We start from the raw sequence: 20789 nt of genomic DNA, 5'->3' as shown, positions 1-20789 counted from the left end.
ATATTAATTTCAGGGATAGCGCGTCATTCCAGTGTTTTACCGGGTTTTCAAACCACATGCACTTGACGAAATTAGCGTGAATTGGTTGGATGATCAGCTTATGAATAATTAATGAGATTGAGAAAGCAATATGCAGGTCAACTCTCACGTTCGAGGAAGTTAAATTCATTATGTCCTTAACAAAGATAAAACTAAAATTAGACAACTTAGAAAACTATCCAATTTGAGGGGAAGGTAGGGACTAAAATCTCACATTCCGTGCCATTCTATTCATCCCCCATATTACCTTGTGTCCTTCAGTGCAGGTGCTGGTCAAGGTGTGGCCTTACATCACTATATTATCAACAATATATTACCAAAATATACTACATTTGCCGACATCCAGCAAATACTTTGGTCAAATTAAAAAGATGCTATGAACCCAAGTGAACGGTATCGCTATTGTTAATTCAGTTCTTCTGTGAGTAGCTCAATCTAGCCACCAACCTTCACGTGTGGTTTTCTCCACTGTTGTTTTCAAGCTATTTAGCTTCTCTTTCAACTCTTTAATTTCAATCTCTATCCCCTCAGTTGTTTCTTTGAAGTTGTCTCTCATCTTTTCCACCGAATCTGAAGATTTACGAAAGGTACAAGCAATTTCATGAGCACATTTACACCACAGCTTCTTGTTTCTGGTTTTCAGATGGAAACAAGCTTTAAGACACTCATCAAAAACTAATTCAGCCACTTTCAATCTTCCTAACCTTTGAGTTTCGTATTCGACAGGTTTGCTAATACTGACGTCCAAATGATCGTTGGTATTAGTCAACCCAGCGCCAGGTGCCTCAGGGGGCCAACTGTTGTGCGTCGTCGATCTTTGCTGTCATTTGTCAAGAAGCAGAGTTCGACAGGAAATCGGTTCGCTTTTTTTACTTCGAAACAGCTAGTTTTTCCAGAGATTTTGCTCGAAAATTTTCCTTTAAAATTCGTTAATAGCTTTAGTTGGCACCCGATTCTCTGGAAAGCCTTACAAATTTGCACATCAGATTTGAGCATGTCTGCGATTTTTATATTTAATTCTTAGTTCTGAGGAAAACCCTCAGAATTAAACTATCGCTTTTTTAATGAAAACTTGTAAGGTATGGCGAGGGGGAAGGGGCTAGAGGATTGTACATCAAGGAACCATCGACCCAAACTTGATGGAAGTTGAAATGTCATGAATAGCACTCTTTGCCATGAAATGTAAATTGGAGATTTTCTTTAAATTTTCCGTACCTTTCGGAATGCCTTCAATCATTATAACGTAATTTCGCAATTCCTCGGCCCATCATGGAACGAAAAAACAGTTCGCAGATATACACCTTTTTAATATTGAATTTTCCGAGCTTTTCGTGACTCTTCACTTCGTCTTGCAAAACAACAAAGTTCGAGGACGCGCGAGCAACTTGACCCTGAAAAAAACTTGGACCTAAGTTAACATTCTCAGACTAGCAAGATCCCGTAGGATGTCAAAAAAAAAAAAAAAAAAAAACCAAGGTGCTGAAGTCTTAAAGTCAGTACTAAATTTGTCGCGCGGTCCTCCCCCACCTTGCACTCTTGTGAAAAACTGATAGTGCTCTTTCGTTTCCTTTTCCTTTTTTAACAATGAGCTTCAAAGGCATCAATCATATCCTTTTAAAAGCGTGCTCTTGATTCTTGTAAAGGAGCAAGGTAACGCTTATTTCGCATTCCTACATGCCCATGGTAACTGCCTATTATCTTTTTTTCTGCATACGTGAGCGGGCGTTATTCTAAAAATCCTGCAACTTGATTGGTTCCGAGAGCGGACAGTATTCTCTTATCAAGCCAGCTCAAGCGGGCGGTATCCTACCCGTTGTGTGTTGGGTCATCTAGCACATCCTTAACTTCGTTGCAATTTTTCATACATATATTTTGTTTTGCCGGCTGGGTAGCATTTCTACGCTAGGGTTTCGGTCACCACCTTCAGCCAATAGACAATTTATTTAAAATTTTCCCACTCTTTCTCATATCAATATGTCTTGGGCGGCATCCAAGACCTTAGGCACACCTTTTTCAAATACGGACTTCTCACCTGGTTAATAATATGTATTTCTTTAGAAGATGTTGGTACATATAAGTTAGAAAATCATTGATACAAGGTAATATCTCTGCGTTTATGGAAACAGGTTCTTTTAGTCAACGCAAAGGCGTAAAACTGAGTCTAATCTGTGATTCAAAATCCACTGATGCGAAGTTTTTTTATGTTGTTTAAAATTATCACAGTAATGTCTGCAGAGGCTCGTATTTTAGAACAGTAACCAAATAAAAATCAACAGGCAAAAACAACCTCTAAATGAGAACAGTCACTAAAATTTACAACCAAGCCAAACTCGTAGATAGCGAAAAAAAAATTAAAGAATAACTGTTTCATTTTGCTACATTTTTTTATGAGAGCCACCATAAATGAGTAACCACCTTTTAATTAAGTTTTGCACTTCTTTATCCAAGGAAGAGTAGAGCTACTAATAGATTGACGTTTCATTGAAAGTGTCTGGGAGCCACTAAACTCAGAAAGTGTTACTGAGTTCCGGCGTTTGAATCAATCGGTCACTGGGTTTGGTGCTGGGAACTTACTTTTCCCCCCAACATGCACAGTCCTATCAAAGTGGAGAGGGTTTTGCCGAGTTCCTTCTAGCAGTGCAAAGCAAAAATAGGAGCTCACAACACTGGAATTGCTTCGATTGGTTACGATCTAATGTGAAACAAGAGCTGTGGGTACAGATGAAGTTTTTGGCTGATTGATTAAACTAAATTATCATCTGTAAACAATGCCGACTAGGACGGTCAGTAGCAATTTAACGAACGAAAATAACCCTGTACTTTCCAGAGATAAAAGAAACCCTGTTGAATTCACTGCCTTGCATCTCAAATTGCTATCATATTCAATGCTTGCAAACGGATATCGTTCCGAAGCAGAAAACTAATGAGGTTTCTCGTCATATGAAAGAAGGAGAAAAACCCTGCAAACATACGATCACCATGTTACAGTGAAAATATTGAGCGACTGTTAATCGAAACGTGACGACGAGGAAAGATTTGGATGACATTCAAGACATTCACCAGAACTTAAGACATATACATTTGACAAAGGTACATACCAATCTTTGTCTTAAATGTTCTGATATCTGGCTCACTCTCTCCGTGTATGTTGACAGCAAACAGTTTCACTTCATATTCTGAGTTATAATCAAGATCAGTAATATTGAAGTGAGTTTCAACAATATCTTCCCGTGAAATCCGCGCCGGTTCTATGGATCCTGCGGTGGATTTCTTCCTCCATTCGAGGCGATAGCTAATATCGTTACTGATGTTGCTCTGTGGTGCTGACCAGTTTATGATAAACGTCACATTAACTTCATGCTGACAATCAGTTGTGATCTTTGGTTTCTCAGGCACACCTAAAGGAAAAAATTAACGTTAACTGATTAGCGGGGAAATTTGATAGACTCTGCAGATTTTTTGAAGCCTGAATCTATTCCAATCATGAGAGCTTGAAAAAAGTAACCCCCAAAAAGATTTTGTACCGTCTAAAAGTTCGGAGGGTAACTGGGACCTTGTGGGAGGAACCTATGAGTTCATGTTAAACGGCTGTCAGCAAAAACCATACATTGGGTCCGTGGAACATTGGCAAACGCCAGTCGTGATCATTTTTACCATCATTTGGGCCCAAAGTGATGATGTTAAAGGAGATTCATAGCCATATCAAATTGAAAATGAAATTTGACTATGTGGTACGCACCATCTGATTGACTATCGGCTTCTTCGAACAGCTTGCGAATGAAACTTTCTTTCGCGCCTTTTCCTTGTGTAAATATTGGTATATATAAAAGAATACTAGCAAACATGACTTCCCCGCCGTTGTTCCATAAATTTCTGTCCTGTCTATTTTCTCATTCCAATTCTTCAGAAAGCAACGTCGATAAAAGACCAGTTCTAAGGAGTTTGCTCTCTCGTATAAAGTAGCTCAACTCCTAGTAAAACCACGCGAAGAGTGGTCGAATACGTGGCCCTGTACTCGGTAGGATCACACACCAATGGTGTGTGAATCATTGATCCAAGGTAATATCCTCTCTGGGCTTGTATATATAAGTTGTTTTAGTCCACGCAAACGCGTAAAATTGAGACCAATCTACGATTCAAAATCCACAGAAATGAAGTTTTTTTTATGTTGTTTAAAATGATCACAGTTACGTCTGCAGACGCTCGTATTTTAAAAAGGTAACCAAATAAAAGAAATCAACAAAAACGACTTTTAAATGAGAACTGTCGGTAAAATTTGCAACCGAACCAAACTGGTGGATAGTGAAAAAAGGAATTGGGGAGAAACTCTTTCATTTTGTTAAATTTTTTGTGGCTTAAAGGAAAACTTGTTGAATTCATTGCCTTGTGTCTCAAATTGCGATCACATTAATGCTTGCCAACGCATTCGTTCGGAAGCAGAAAACTATTAAGGTTTCTTTTCGGATGAAACAGGGAGAAAACCCTGTAAACATATGATCATCATGTTACAGTGGAAATATTACAAAGTGACTGTTAGTCGAAACGTGACGTTGAGGAAAGATTTGGATGACATTTAACAACTATTCACCGAAGTGGAGGTGGTTAGGGGTGGATATTTACCGAGCCGCGAAGCGGCGAGGTAAATATCCACCGCTAACCACCGACACTGAGGTGAATAGTTGTTTTAGTATATACTAAAACAGTGAGATAATAAACACCACCAAAAATTGATTTTAATTCATACATTCCAACATTTTCCCGCGCGGAAAGGACTGAAACAACAAGCCGCGCAAGATTAATTTGCATTTGTAAACAAAACCTTTCTCATTGGTTTTTATCGATGAACTCTGGGTAAAAATTTTAAACCATTACCTTTAAACACGGCCAAAGCAAATTTAGTCGCTTCCTTTGTGTTTTCAGGGACTGCTTCGTCGTTAATTTGAGTGATTTTTTCGATTGTCACGGATGCAAAAAGGGACGCCATTTTTTTGCCGAGTTGCTCGGAGGTAAATAGCATAGGATATTCAGAGTTTGACTAGCCAATCACAGCGCGCCTTCAACGCTATCCACTGTTTTAGTATATACTAATTCAAGATATTCACCAAAACGTAAGACAAACATATTCTAGTAAAACCATGCGAAGAATAGTCAAGAAAAAACCATCTCGACATTGGTCGGATATTTGGCCCTCTACTGGGAAGGATCACACACTAATGGTGTGTGAATCATTGATTCAAGGTAACATTATCTCTGGGTTTATGGATATAAGTTGTTTTAGTCAACGCAAAGGCGTAAAATTGATCCAATCTGCGATTCAAAATTCAATGATGTGAAGTTTTTTTTTAATGTTTAAAATGATCACAGTTAGGCCTGCAGAGGCTCATATTTTAAAAGGGTAACCAAATAAAAGAAATCAACAAAAACCTTTAAATGTGAACAGTCAGTAAAATTTACAACCAAACCAAACTCGTTGATAGTGAAAAAAAAAATAGAGAGAATCTGTTTCATTTTGCTACATTTTTTATGAGAACCCTAAGAGAGTAACCAACTTTTCATTAAGTTTTCCACTTCATCCAAGGAAGTGTAGGGGTACTAATAGATTGACGACTCGGTGAAAGTGTCTGGGAGCCACTAAACTCAGAAAATGTTACCGAGTTCGTTTGAATCAATCGCCGGTCACCGCGTTCGGTGCGGGGAATTTGCTTTTCCCCTTACCATACACAATCCTGTCAAAGAGGGTTTTGAGTTTCTTCTTGTAGTGTAGAGCAAAAGTAAGAGTTTGCAACACTGAGAATTATTTCGATTGTTCGCGATCTGATGTGAAACAAGAACTGTGGGTATAGATGAGGTTTTTGGCTGATTGATTAAACTAAATTATATGTAAACAATGTCACCTAGGTCGGTCAGTGGCCATTTTGTGGACGAAAATAACCTTGCGCTTTCCTGAGATAAAAAAAAACTCGTTCAATTCACTGCCTCGCATCTTAAAATTGCTATCATATTCAATGCTTGCCAACTTATATCGTTCCGAAGCAGAAAACTAATAAGGTTTCTCATCGCATGAAAGAAGGAGAAAACCCTGTAAACACACCATCATCATGTTGCAGTAACAATATTATTGAACGACTGTTAGTTGAAAGGTGACGACGAGGAAACATTTGGATGACATTTCAAGACATTCACCAAAAGGCGTAAGACAAACATATTTGACAAAGGTACATACCAATCTTTGTCTTAAATGTTCTGATATCTGGCTCACTTTCTCCGTGTATGTTGACAGCAAACAGTTTCACTTCATACTCCGAGTTATAGTCAAGCTCAGCAATATTGAAGTGAGTTTCAACAATATCTTCCCGTGAAACCCGCGGTTCTACAGATCCTGCGGTGGATTTCTTCCTCCATTCGAGGCGATATTTAATATCGTTACTGCTGTTGCTCTGTGGTGCTGACCAGTTTATGATAAACGGTACATCAACTTCATGCTGACCATCAGTTGTGATCTTTGGTTTCTCAGGCACACCTAAAAGAAGTAATTAACTTTAACTGATTAGTTGGAAAATCGAGAGCCCTATGGACTTTTTGAGGTCTAAACCTATTTCAGCAATGACTGAGAGCTTGTAAAAAGGTACCTCCAAAACGATCTCTACCATTTTCAAAGTCTGATTGGACCTGAGAACTTGTGGGAGGAACCTGTGAGTATATTTGTATAACTCTGTTAATATTTTAACAAAAGCCATACATTGGGTCCATGGAACGTTGGCAAACGCCTGTCGTTATCTTTTTTACCGTTGTTTGGGCCCACAGGGACGAGTTTTAAGAAGATTCATGGCCATATTACCTTGAAAATATAATTTAACCGTGTGATACGCGCTATTTGATTGGCTCTCGACTTCTTCGAACAGCTCGCGAATGAAACTTCATTTCGCGCCAATTCCGTGAGTACATCTGGGTAATTATATAAAAAGTGGGGAGTTAAGACTGCACATACCTATTGCTGCCGCATCACACATACTTATGAGTCAGGCTTGTTCCGCAAGGGAAAGACTATTCAAGAATGTAGTGACCAATTGACAGAACCACCAATAGTAACAAATAATCATATTAACATAATAATAATTTTAACCTTGATTTTGCCAGTTAATTGAATTATGTTCTTGTTTCATTGCAATTCCATTTTTGTGAGACTTTTGTTCCAGACGATGAGGTGGTCCGCGTTGTGAGTTATTCCACCGGCATTCCGCCCTTCCATAGGGTAACTGTAAAACTCAAGGTATCGTATCTCGGACCTTTCTCGCTTCGACAATTTAGCGGCTCTTTTGAGCATTTTTCGCTGATTCAAATGGTAAAGTGTTCTCTTTTGGAAAAGAGAAAAACTTTCTTTAAGCTTTCTACGATGTGCAGATCAAACCTATTCAGGAATTCCAATTTCGACGCTAATGTGAAATTATTTGAAATGTTTATCATCTTCTGTGTTGTTACGGCAAGAACTGAAAAAGTTTTATTTCCGGATTTACTGGGCATAATTCGCTGATACGAACGGTCAAATACTCACTCTTCAAAACAAAAATTTTTCCTTCAAGTTTGCTCGATGTGCCGATCACACCTTTTAACACATGTCTGCAAGTGAAAGCTTTGTTTTTTCAAACGTTATCCTAAAATAATTGAATGTGAGATGTTTATCTTTTTTAAAAGTAGTCCGAAACAAACAATACGTAGCATCGGGAAACCGTATGATCACCCACTACTTCCGAGTAACGTCCGCAGGAATCCGAAGAAATCGTCAGCAAGCGTTGAACGACGGAAGATGTCCCGAAACAAAGCCGAGAGCGGGGAATATTTAGTAAAACTCGGCAGACTTCGCTGTGAACTAAGAGGTCGTTCGTACTCTATTGCTGCACTCACTCAACACGACAACTTTATGGCTTCGCCTCCGTAGGAGGCAGCGGCCACAAAAACTGGCAAACATTACTTCCCCGCTGTTGTTCCAGGAATTTTTGAGCTGTCGTTATTCTCATGCCAGGTTTCAGTTCCTAATCATGAGCCGAGTGGCACAATAAAGCTGACTAACATATTAACATTTATACACCAGTGTTTTTACCATGTTTCTATGGGTAGTGAGTAAGTAAATATTGGTTACTTACGTAGCAGTTTCATTTTTTGTCCACGGTTCTGTCGATCAATATCTCCATCAACATCTCTATCAATATCTCCAAGCACCCTTTCCAGAATTTTGTCTTTTGTACACCCCAAATGCACTACTTCCACTATGCTACACACTATAAAGAAGGCATGGATTACAACAACAACGACATTGAGACGAGATTTTCCCTTGTAAAGACGATCTCTACATGGCAGTGTGAATTTTGTTTTGTTGAGAGCACTCCTGATTGAGCTTTGAATGCTGGTCTGAGAGGTGTTGGGAATGTTGCATTTGGACACTGAAGGTAGATAAATTGTCTGGCAACTGCAGAACAGCCAAAGCATGACAATTAGGAAAATTATTCGAAAGAATACATGGATACAGTAAATGCAAAGAAATTTCTGTTTCTCTTTTTCATTGTCCTCCTCAGTACTTTGATATTCTTTGATTTTTCGAAGGGTCACAGTACCATAAATTGCGAAGGCGAGCCAACATACACTCAAAACACCGATGGTTATGGAAAAAACAGTCAGTGGTATTAAGCCAAATTTGCTAACTGTGGAAATATAGTTGTCGTAGCAAATTTGATTGAAATAATCATTGAGTTTAGGATTGCAGCTGAAATTAAATCTATCATTAACATGATAGACTTGTAGAGAGGTGAAAATGCCGATAGAAGACAAGGCAAAAAGAATACACTGAAATCCTCCAACAGGGGTCTGTGTTTTAATAGCCACTTTGCACCACGCGCTACACTCCATCAATGCATATGGTAGCAGTACCTAAAAGGAGCATAAAAAATTATGATAAGTGACGCACAAAATAAGTTGTATTAATTTGCAAATTTAATGAAATTGGGAAGAAGCAAATTTTCGTGAGGCAAGCCTGTGATATTATTACTCGGGCTTCAGCAGGAAAGCCCGAATCTGAAAATGCAAGCCGTTTTGGTCGCCAAAAGGGGAGTCATGGTCCCACGCGTTCCTTGCGTAAACTGCGGAAAATGGGTGTAAGAGTGGGACAATTTGTATTATTGTGAGCTCGCTCTTCGTAAACAACGTAATTTACAGAATGCTGTGTTTTGTGAAGACCGCTTTGTAAAGATTCCTGTCTTATCAGCTCATCCCACATGCAAACACACACGCCGTTCGTGGTAGGCCCACGCAAAATGATGTCGAGTGTTTTCGGAATGGGCCGGTCCACGAACTTGATTGCTTGAAAGCTAGCCAAATGCGAAAAGTTCATACTAGTTCTCACGAGATAACAAATGAGCCATATGTGAGTTCAAACTACGAAAATACTGGCAAAACTGTGACGGCCGATTTAAAAACAAACTATGATGCTGAGACGAACACCTCACTTCCTGAAAAAATCAAGAACGTTCGTGAACACAACCTCGAAGGTGGCGCTGACAAGAGTGAATTGGATAAGGATAATGACAGAAGCAACTGAAATAGTACGGTTAGATATATAAGCTTAGCTCTTCCGTTAAATATCCTGTTTCTGTTACTGGTTTTTATTGGGTTCAATACTTGTAAAGTACAATTTGGTATCTCGTACATAATCACTATTTACGAAAGATCCCTGAGAGTTGCTCGAGGCTGCGCCTCGAGCAACTCTAGTTTCTTGAGTGCTCTCCAAACTTCCCAAGTGCTTCAAGTCTCGATGAACGCACAGCTGACACATAAACCAATTGTTTTATGATATTTTCAATGCTGAAGTTTATGTAGAAAGGGCAGAAATTCGCTCTCCTACGCTTCAATGCGTTGTTTATTTTGTTTCGGAAAAGTGTTTCGCTATGGTTCAATAATCTTGTCTCCGATTGGTCAAAAACTGACCGGCGAATTCATGCGTGGAAATGAAGTTGGAGTTGCGAAACAAGATGGAACCGTTGACTGTTTTGCTTTCCCTTTCTCTGAATTCTTTCTCGGGAGTTAAAAATCCATTCCTAAAGAAAAAGTAGGCAGATCGTCATCGGCTTGTTCGCTGGTTGCCATGTCTAGTTTAACTTTTTTCGGAAGTTTTTTCCGTTTTTTAATGAAAAATGCTAAATTCACTCGCGAGAAAAAAACTCTTTCGCGAGTGAATTGTTTGCTGAGGTCACGAGCGTGCACAATTAATGGAAAATTGAAGCACGCTCGCGCAATTGAATTCGATTGCACAAATTTACAAGCATGTCATAATTGTACTCATGTTTGGTGTGAATGCCATGGCTATAAAGAAGCCCGAATGAAAGCTCCTCGAGCGTCCAGTTTTGCTATTGTTCCTGAATCGCCTCCCGGTTAGCTCAATGGATAGAGCACTGGACTGTTGTGCAGGAGGTCGAGGGTTCAAACCCGGCCGGACCAACACTCAAGGTTGTAAAATAATTAAAATTATGCTACCTTGCTATAACATCAAGAAATGGTTAGATATTCTAGTCTTCTCGGATAGGGACGAATAAATGAAGGTCCCATCTCCCACAGGGTTCTGGCTAAGAGAGGTTAATTTCCCACGCACGAGATTACTATATGTGATGAATGTCCTCCCCTGGGGTGGGATGGGTGGGATTTACTGGGTGGACTACTCGCATGGTTCGCATATGTTCCGTTCTAATCCTACCCTACTGCGGTAATGCAGTGAAAATGGTTAGAAAAAAATAAGTGAAAACGAAATTCACAGCGGACAATGCAACAAGAAGAACAGCTTAGGCATTTCGGGAAAAATAGAGTAAGATGACGAGGATTCAAATAGCAGACCGTCGATTTCATCAAATCTGGGTCAAAAAAGTTGTTCTGAGTTTAAAATCTCCAACCACCTCAGACAACAACATTGACATGCGAGGGGACGACAACCCACGAAAGGCTACTGTGCAGTTAATTTGATAGCAAAAAGGTCAAAAAGAAAACAATGTGGGCAGGATCGATGCTTAAAGGAACTAACTTCTAAAACACACCATCAAGCTGAGCTGACGATCAAATAAAAAATCTTTTCATTTAGGTTTAAATTAAGTGTACAATGGCTAAAACTGAAAGTTAAGCATAACTGGTTGAACTGAGTGCGTCTTAACCTACGTGCACTTTGCCAGTAGCCACAGAATTAATACAGTGTATTTACAAAAGCTCGTCGTCAAAGAAACGGACGATCAAGAATGTGCGAACAAGCACCTTTCTGTACGGCTGAACAATATTTTATGAAGGATGTCAAGCTTTTTTTGTTTTTAAGCTTTACAATAGCGCATGGCTAACACAGTACATTATTTTTATTAACTCTCCTCCCAGGTATTCTGGGTTAATTTGCCTCAAATTTCGGGGGACTTTGGTCAAACTTCAATGCAGTTTACAATTTTGCTTTGTTTTTTTCATCAACGCTGCAAGAAAACCGAACTGCCTGAACATAACGATAGCTTCTTGATATCTCTTGTGGATATTAATTGGCTACTTTCATCGTACCATGGCTTCATTCTCAACTTTCATCGGCTCAGAACATCAGCTTACAATACATTTTAACGCGCCAAATTCTCTCTTTCAGCCCAGAAAATGCGCCAGAATGCCTGACAAAATGAGGACAGTGCAGCCCACAGCGCGCGCAACGTGGCCTCATATCTCTAAAATGGTAGTAGCCCATAAAACCGAAAAATTTGGCGTAGTGTTCACCCACACGACCGTACGTACAAGGTGCTATTTTTTGCATGTGCAGCCAACTGCAATGTATGGTGCATGTGCAATTACGTGTATAACTTAGAAATACCATAAGCGTGCACTATACGAAACACATTGGGCTAAACATTGGCCAGTAGAAGTGAAGCTAGCGCAAGCCATGAGATTGCAACCCACGTCTTGAGCGAGAAATTGTGCTGACTAGGTCGTAGATAGTAATTCTCACTACTCTTCAATTTCATATCAACTTTCAAAGGAAAAGAGCACGAAGCAACAGGCGCAGACTGAGTCGGGAGCAACACGAAAGTGAGCGGAAAAGGACCACAAAGGCGGAGAGAAGGCGAAGAGGAACGCAAAAGAAAAGGCTTATGTGAAAAAGCGAATAGGTAATGAAAGACAACTCGAGAAGGAAAGACAAAGAGCTCGGGAAAGCAGACTGGAGTCAACAACAAAGAGAAAGTGAACTACGTCTACAAAGGAGTGGAGAAAGGAGAGGAGAACAAGAGATAAGTTGAGCCTTCTCTAAGTTCTCTCCAACGCTGAGGATTACTAGAATTCAAAGACTTTTTATCAATCGTCGATTCATTCGACTTTCAGTCTATAATCGACTGCTGTTTTGATAGATGCAAAACACTGAATGACAACGAAGTAAAATTATTTGGCATTCGTTCTTTAAAACTCTCGCGCCGGTTCATCGTTGAACATTTTAGAGTATTCGAATGATCATTCTCGTTCTATTCTTTGCAATCTTTAATTTAGCCGTGGTGTCTTTGGAAAAGAAGTTAAAGAAGTTGTGTAGGGGATTTTATAATTTTTTTTTTTTTTGGTCAAATCTGAACAAGCATTTTTTTTCCAGGAAGTTTCCAAATGTAGTGAGAAAGTTCTATCATCTACTCTTACGTTAACGACCGCTGAGTTCATCTTTTATTCATATAAAAAATTCGTGCTTTTGCCAAAGATGCCTGGGCTTACCCTTAAAACTGAGGTAATGGCCTTTAATTTCTAATGAGGTTTATTTAGTCAGCGATTCACATGTTTACAAGTAGGTCTGACGCGACAATTTGAATCTGATAATTGTCATTTGAGAACCCGACAAGCTTCTCGAAGAAGTTACGGACCCCACAAGTGTGAAGCAGAGCAAACTCACGGGTTTCATGGAATTTTATAATCAGCAGTGAAAAGAGTAAACGGAAATTTTTGGTCATGGTAGTTTTCTTAACTATGTTTTCAGGCTTTCTCTTGGACTGCTGTGACTTTACGTTTTCTACTCCATTCGTTACAACTTTAAGAAACGGTTTGTCTCCCAAAACAAGGAGCCACTTATCGGCTCCGCACAACATCTTGAATGAAACTTGCTTAATGCTCTAGTTGCTATAAACGTGCTTGTAATAGGGGAATCCTTGCTTACAATATTTGCCTCATTAGCATAAGCAATTCAGTTTCTGATGGAGCTAAAAATAAATGAGTTCTGAATATCGACAGGTCAAAGTACGATTAACTCGGCCAATGAATACGAGCCTGATGCATTGAATACTTTTTGTGCAACACGGGTTTAAAAACTCAAAATTTTACATAGAATGTATGAGCTCATTAGCGCTTTTGCCACCCTGAAATTTTGCAGTTTTTGATGGACTATTTCTCCTTGAATATTACACCCAAAGAGCTAAAACTTTCACCATGTACTGAGATTTTCTAGCATTTTAGCTGCCTGAAGTCAATTTGTATCTCACATGCTTCCTTCTTTACGCAAAGCCGTATGCAAATGAGCAAAAATGTAAACAATGACGTCAGCATGAATCCGCCTATAGAATAATGTCTCTTCTGATACGGGTGAAGCATCTGCTTGTTCTGAACAGCTTGAACGGGAGAGGTGTAAAGGGCTCGAGAAAACAGACAAAAAGAAATCAAGAACAGAAAATTCAAGAGTGGGAAAGGTCTCGAGTAAACTGGCGAAGATCTAGCCAAGAACAGCGTAGAAAAAAGACGAATAATTCGGGAAAACAGGCGATAACAAAGTGAAGAAAAAATGGAAAACGAGATGCAGAGAAGAAGAGAGAGAAAACAAAAAGAAAGAGGTAAGAAAAATGCTCTTTGGATTTCTTTTGGCTTGACAAGCTGCAGAATTCTTAAAAGTATTTACTCTCTGTTGTCAAGAAGGACACTTCTCAATTATTTCTTTTTGAACGGTGCATTAGATAAAATTCTAGCTGAAAAAAGTTTAAGTTTAAGTTTAAACTTAATGCAAGGAGATGTAAGGGAGAAATTGTCTGAACACTAACGAGTGAAGTAGTGCTGTTCCCTTTCCGAGTTGAACAGTAGGGATGTGATTCAGGTAAGCAGAATTTTCTTAAGATGTTTACGACATTTGATTTTGATGAATCAGTATTTTCATGGACAAGATGTTTGAAAAATCTGTTCTATTTTTGGTGGTAGACAAGGATTTAAAGGCGTTGAATGACGTTATCAATCTTTTAGTTTTTTCTTGAAATTTTTTATTTTGCATTAAAGTGGCGATTTTCGTATTTATTTAGCTTATCGTATGTACAAACCAATTATGATAGGATAACTTAAAATTTTCCAAAAAATTAAAAGTCGATTTTTTCGGGTCCAAAAGTGCTTCTATTTTGTCTTAAAAGTGACGAAGACTGAAAACTCTCTGTTGACACCTACCAATCTCTTAATTTTATATTAGCGAGTCAGCGTTGAAATACTCTTGAAATAATGTCCGATTGCGATGTATACCTACCTACGGAAAACTCTACCGAGAGTTGCGATACATCGTACTAAACTGCGTGCATCAAACGACGATTTTGACGAAGACTTACAAAGACGGTTTCTCTTCTGCGGTGTTCAGGTCAAGATTAGAAAAAAAAACAAAAAAAAAAAAAAACTCCTGTTGCTGAATGTTTAACTCCTTGCGTCTGTGTTTTGTTTTGTGGCTGTGTTCGTTACAGAAAGTTTTGTTGACTATAGAGACACAGAAGGTGTCACCGCTGCCGGAGATTGGGAAGTGACCTGGGTAAAACCTGTCATACTGTCCATTGTAATGAATCCAGGTAAATTAATTACTGCACATTTTGAAATTGATTTTCTAAGAACAACCGCTTGACCGGGTACCTGAATTCCTTGAAGATATTTCTCTTTTACTGATCATCATCCTAGGACTTTTGTCAGCAGTATCTAGAGTACCTGAACTTTAATTTATGTTTGTAAGCGATATATATGTATTTTTGACCAAGATGAGGCTTGTTCGGTTAAGATGGCTGGCTATCATCCTTTTTTAATTTTTGCGTTTTTATGGACCGAGACTAAGTCGAGGTCTATGAAAACGCGAAAAAAAATAAAAAAACCAGGTTAATATCCAGCCACCTTGACAGAACAAGCGTGGTCAAAGAAGGATGTCTTCTATGGCAAAAAGCTTTCGCTTTGAAAAGAATCGGGAATGACTTGTTAAGCCGATAAAGAAAGCCGACTACGTTTGTAGTACAATAAACCTACGAGGGTTGTTTATGTTTAATTTCCTTTGTTTTAACGGACTGTCCTCTACCGTTTTTTGCAACTTCGTCGCTGACACCGAGAGAAATTGCGAACTTTCAACTCCACTCTACGTACTTTTTCCCACCCGCTCGGGTTGCCAATCAGAACGCATGACTCGCTTGATATTGTCCACGGGCGCTGCCAGCTATATAATGAATTTAACTATCACCCTAGGCATTCGGTAGTTGGCCATCTTGACCATTTTTCTTGTGTTTAGACAGAAAGTTATCATAAAAGCAGAAAAGCAGATGATGGAAATGCGGATGGAGACGTCAAGAAAAAGTATCAGTAATTGTAAATCCAGGTATGATTTTACGCTTTAAATTGTACATTAACATTCATCACATGTTAAAAGCAATCAAGCTATTTCCCTGTTCTGTACAAAGTTAATTCAGGGTTAATATGGTATTGGTAGAATGACTAAGACATCAGTTTTATCTCAACGCATGTGATTCTCATGATGAGCAAACAAAATATATTCTAATTGTTCGTCGCAGTGAAAACTGATACATGACCAATCAACTCTTATCTAAACAAGTGTTCGTATACAAAGGGATTTTTAAAAACTATTAGCTATTGTCATAGGAGCACAACTTGAAGGGAAATATATTGTAATGGAAGATCTTTTCGTTTCAGCAGCAACTGCTGGTAAGATGAGATTTATAGTTCACGGTAGATTTATAGGTCTCCTAATGCGGCTTAGAAGTTAATTGAGCGTCCTCCTATTTAAATTCGTGATTTCATCTTGACCTGCCTGAAATTAATCTTAAGTGCCACACAAATTTAGAGCTGCTTTTTTTGTATTTTGAAAAGTGACGTTTAAAATGAATTGGCTTCAACGTGATCCACAAGGTTAAAATAGTAGACCTTTGTCACAGCTTTTTCTACTGAACCTATACAAAGACTTAGTTAACTCTCTCTCTATCACAAGAGAACGAAGAGTATAACTTTAAACACGTGGCAAAATGAACCAGCGATCCAAGTGTAGAGATTAAACAAAAATTAGGGACATCATGGATCATGTTTGCAGGCTGGATGTCTACTTACGTATTATAGAATATTCTTCCATCAAGGAGTAGCGCTTGAGAAAGGGATGATGTCACAATTTCTAAATAACAGAATTTAAAGAAACAAACAATTAGTAACCTGAGAGATGATGACAGCAGTGCTCTAAATGGAATTGGTGTATTCTAACTTTCTCGAATGTTTACAATGGAACAGATGATTAGCACTGATTACCATTAGGATGTGTTATAATTTGAATATATCACCAAAGTTGAAATAGTAAATTGGCCACCGTTACGATTACAAAAGCTGACGTTTCGAGCGTTAGCCCTTCGACGGAACGAATAGAGGAATTGTGGGTTGTGTGTGCTTTTAAAGGCAGAAAAAGGAGCTATGTAATTGGTGGGAACATGGCAACGAGAAATGGATGTGTTATACCAATTGAGGTTAGCTCAATTGGTATAGCGCTGGACTGTTGTGCGGGAGGTTGAGAGTTCGACTCCGGCCAGACCAACACTCAGGGTCTTTAAATAACTGACAAGAAAGTGCTGTCTTTGTAATAATATCTGCAAATGGTTCGACTTTCTAGTCTTCTCGGATAGGGACGATAAATGGAGGTCCCGTCTCACAAGCCCTTATATGTGATAAAAATTGTGGGACGTTAAAGAACCCACACACTCTTCGAAAAGAGTAGGGCACGTAGTGCCCGGTGCTGTGGTCTATCTTTGTGCAGTGTCTAATCTAGGGTGAATTGGGGAGGGAAGGTGAGATCAATACATGGACTGAAGTGGCTGCATATTGCGCCTGATGAATTCTGACGTCCGATCTCACCTTAAACACGAAGGCGCGCTATATAAGGAAGTCTTCCCTGGGAAGACCTAGGCTCATTTGTCACTCACCGTTGACGTGTGCGGGTCAAATTTAAATGCTGGTAGACGAACAAAAGGAGCTAATGAGATATCTATTGTTTACTTCCACCAGCGTGGTGGCATGAGGTAACGTGCGAACCACCTACTTCGATCTCAAATTTACCGCCACAAATAAAGACAGTTTCCATTGGAGAAAGGAAAAGGAAAAATTCCATTGGAGAATGGAAAATAAAAAAGATTCTTGTATTGTGATGAAGACATAAAACAATTTTGAGGAATGCGCCCGCTGTTCACTGTTTTGGAGTAGCTATAGCTTAAGCTGACTTGACTCTAAGAGTTCTACATCACACGACGATTGATTGACAAATGGTCCAGTGGGACCTAAGGCTCCTTTTATAGCGCGCCTTCGTGTTTAACTGATTGTAAAGCACGACTGATTATCTGTATAGTTTGCGCTAGATAAATGTTGAATTATTATAAATTATTATTATGTGATTCAGATGGTCATCGGCATTTTGCCGACTATTTTTGTAAATGTCCGATAGTTTACGTTGAAAAACTAACAAATGGCCGAAAATATTCGCATAAGTATGCAATAAAACGGCCCATCGATTTGTTATTCATTTCATTTAAAAAATCTTTTAAACATCCTGCAATTTTCCGAAAAATAAAACATTGAAAAAAACAATAGTATATGAGACTGATTTAGTTGCGCCACCATGAGCCACTCCGCTGTGTTTTGTGACAGCGATTTTGATTGGCCTAGTTTGGGTAAGTCCTTAGTTAGTGGTCAACCAGAGGCGCGCTTTCGACAGCAAACGTAAACGTCTCTCCGTGCATCGCAGATGATAACGTAACGATATCGATAAATTTGTAAGTAGGCGGCCATCTTGACTTGATCGATACCGACAAACGTGAATATGAAATCAAATTTTGTTTACTTTGGGATGTGTGATAACTGTGATTTTAAATGTGTGTTTTTGTATAAAAATTTTGCGTTATCGACTTTAAAATGTTTATATTTACATGTGTTATTGTATTATAATGAAACCACTCGCAACAATTCAGAAACAGTCACGTACCGTACGTGTATTTTGCGATTTGACTCTTCAATAAGAATTGTTTATCTGACCGCCCGGGATGATTTTCATAAGAATATTCGGTTTTATATCAGTATTTCATGATGACGACGCTATTTTTGACTAAAAATATCTAGACTTAAATTAAATGTAACACGTGTGCTTATTCAGTGGTGATGTTTACGACGACGTGTTTATGACAATGTGGTGTTGTGCTATGTAATATTGACATGCCTATGAAATTTTCTTGCAATGGTTTGTGGATAACGGGAGGTACATTATTCAACTGCAGTGTTGTATTTTCACTAAATTTCAATTGTCCGAAAAAAATTTTTCTCAATTCAGACAATTAATAATAATAATAATAATAATAATAATAATAATATTAATAATAATAATAATAATAAAATAATAATAACAATATAGATCGATTTCTATAGCACATTTCCATGTAAATGCTCCAATGCGCTTTACAACACTGTGCGGGGGACTTCCCCAGACTGCCGGCAGCAGTTTACAATTAATAAAGGAGAAATTCTGCAGTCACAAATGTTGACATTTCCTAATATCAGTAAACTTTGGATCATCAGTTCAAAAGAAGTTACCACAATATTTCTCTTTCTGGTTAACGGTCGTTGAATAACAGTGAGAGTAAATAAAGAAATAACAGTTTGCATGTTACTGAATCAACTCTCTTGCATGAACAAGTCTGCCAACTGCATGCATGACTTAAAGAAGAAAATTATTCCGCCTGATAACATTACGCTGCAAGGAGCTATTTCTCACGAAAGGACCTGTTTTTCAGATTAGATAGTTTCAGCGGTGCATCGTGTTTGGTATGCCAGAAAATCAGAAAATGCTGAAAAGAAATATTTCATGATCATCTGGGCAGAACTGTACAAAGTTAGGAACATTAACATCAAGGTTTTTGCATTTTAAAAACTCTAGGATAAATATATGGAGTATTTCATCTGCAACCCATTTCAAGATTTTAATTGCTTGTTGTCTTTTTAATTTCTTCATATTTCTGATGAAGTACTGGTACTTTTTTTTTCCTTTAATTCTAGGGTAATTTGGCGCGACAGACTTTTCCCTGGTGGAAATCTTATTAAGATCTTGTAAGATCTTACAAGAATCTTGTAAGATTCTTATTAAGATTAAGATCTTAATAAGCTCTTGTTTAACTCTTAAGATCTTAAAAAATCTTGGTAAAAATCTTGTAAGATCTTAAGAGGATCTTACAAGATCTTATCCAAAGAAATCAATATTCAACATTCTAAGATCTTAAAAAATATCTTGTAAGATCTTAAGAGAATCTTACACGATCTTATGAGAAATAAAATCAGTATCCAACTTGCTAAGATCTTAAAAGATCTTAGTAAAAATCTTGTAAGATCTTAAAATAAATCTTACAAGATCTTGTCAGATTTAGTTAGTGTGTAGCATTTTAAGATCTTAAAAGATCTTGATAAAATCTTGTAAGATCTTAAAGAAATCTTACAAGATCTCGTCATCAAAAGTCAGTTTGCAGCATTCTATTGATAAAAAAAATTACAAGATCCCAGAAAATTATTCGTTAAGGTATCAACACTCTAACATCTATTAAAAACAATGTTAAGACAATCTTCCAAGATCTTGTAGAAAAAGTTAGCTTTTAATGATATTTCATGTAGGTAAACAGTAATACTAATGACAACAATCACTTTATTTGAGTCTCAAGGCTATTTATTTGAGCATGAGTGCTCTACTAATTTGCTCTACTAATTTGGGAGACTATAAATCAACTTAAAGCAGAACAAATCAACTGAAATATTGGTTTTTTTTTTAATGTGAGGGGAAAACCAGAGTACGCGAAGAAATAAAACCTCCTGATTAAAATAGCTTTTTCATACAGATCTAGTGCATTTGAACTTCAATTTTAAAATCATCGACGCAAATCGACAACGATCGCTTCGAAAACGTACAGTTCAACAAATCACGGTATACGCCGCCATTTTGTTGGGCAGGCAAAACATTGGGAGGCGCGGCTACCAAGCCCCATACATTAACTGTAAAATTTCGACCCGTGACTCGGGTGCAAGCTACATTTCCTTAATTTTCTTCCTGTCAGATGAATCTCTGGTCTTCAAATTTTCAGAAATTTTAGGTAAGTATATAGTCGAAGTATGTACGAAATTTCAGCCGCCTGAGATCGATCTTTCTTGCGAGTTTTTTACTTTTTATGGAGGTGACATATGCAAATCAACCACGTGAAAGAGTGTCAAACATCAAAGAGAAAATGTTCAAGCTTGTTTTCTACATTTTTGCTCGTCATATTCCATTTTTTGATTATGCAAGTGTTACTTATACTTTTTTTTAATCTCAGGCGCGTTTATGTCGACTGCCAAGCCAAAAACGGTTCGCTGTTGCGTTGGTGGTCGTAACGACGATAGATATCCGACAAAATGTTGTTCGATCCGTTTCTTTAAATTTACCACAGCCAAGA

At 38.2% G+C, this 20789-nt stretch overlaps 2 protein-coding genes across 4 annotated transcripts in view; both read right to left on the bottom strand.

Annotated features, from left to right (window-relative positions):
- LOC148726563 (RYamide receptor-like) overlaps positions 1-20789 on the bottom strand; it is a 139792-nt gene that overhangs the window by 108010 nt on the left and 10993 nt on the right. The window lies entirely within an intron of this gene.
- The window catches only part of LOC148726564 (uncharacterized), a 37749-nt gene that overhangs the window by 8816 nt on the left and 8144 nt on the right, over positions 1-20789 (bottom strand). The window contains exons 2-6 of the mRNA XM_088726561.1: positions 16399-16459; positions 8181-8961; positions 6263-6559; positions 3138-3437; positions 487-609 (exon numbers count right to left, since the gene is read on the bottom strand). Coding sequence (XP_088582687.1) covers positions 487-609; positions 3138-3437; positions 6263-6559; positions 8181-8940 — 1480 coding nt within the window. The 5' untranslated portion in view covers positions 8941-8961; positions 16399-16459. The remainder of the gene's footprint in view (positions 1-486; positions 610-3137; positions 3438-6262; positions 6560-8180; positions 8962-16398; positions 16460-20789) is intronic.

Source organism: Stylophora pistillata, chromosome 7 (assembly GCF_964205215.1).
Source record: "Stylophora pistillata chromosome 7, jaStyPist1.2, whole genome shotgun sequence".
Lineage (NCBI taxonomy): Eukaryota > Metazoa > Cnidaria > Anthozoa > Scleractinia > Pocilloporidae > Stylophora > Stylophora pistillata.
This window is presented reverse-complemented; position numbering and strand designations above follow the sequence as displayed.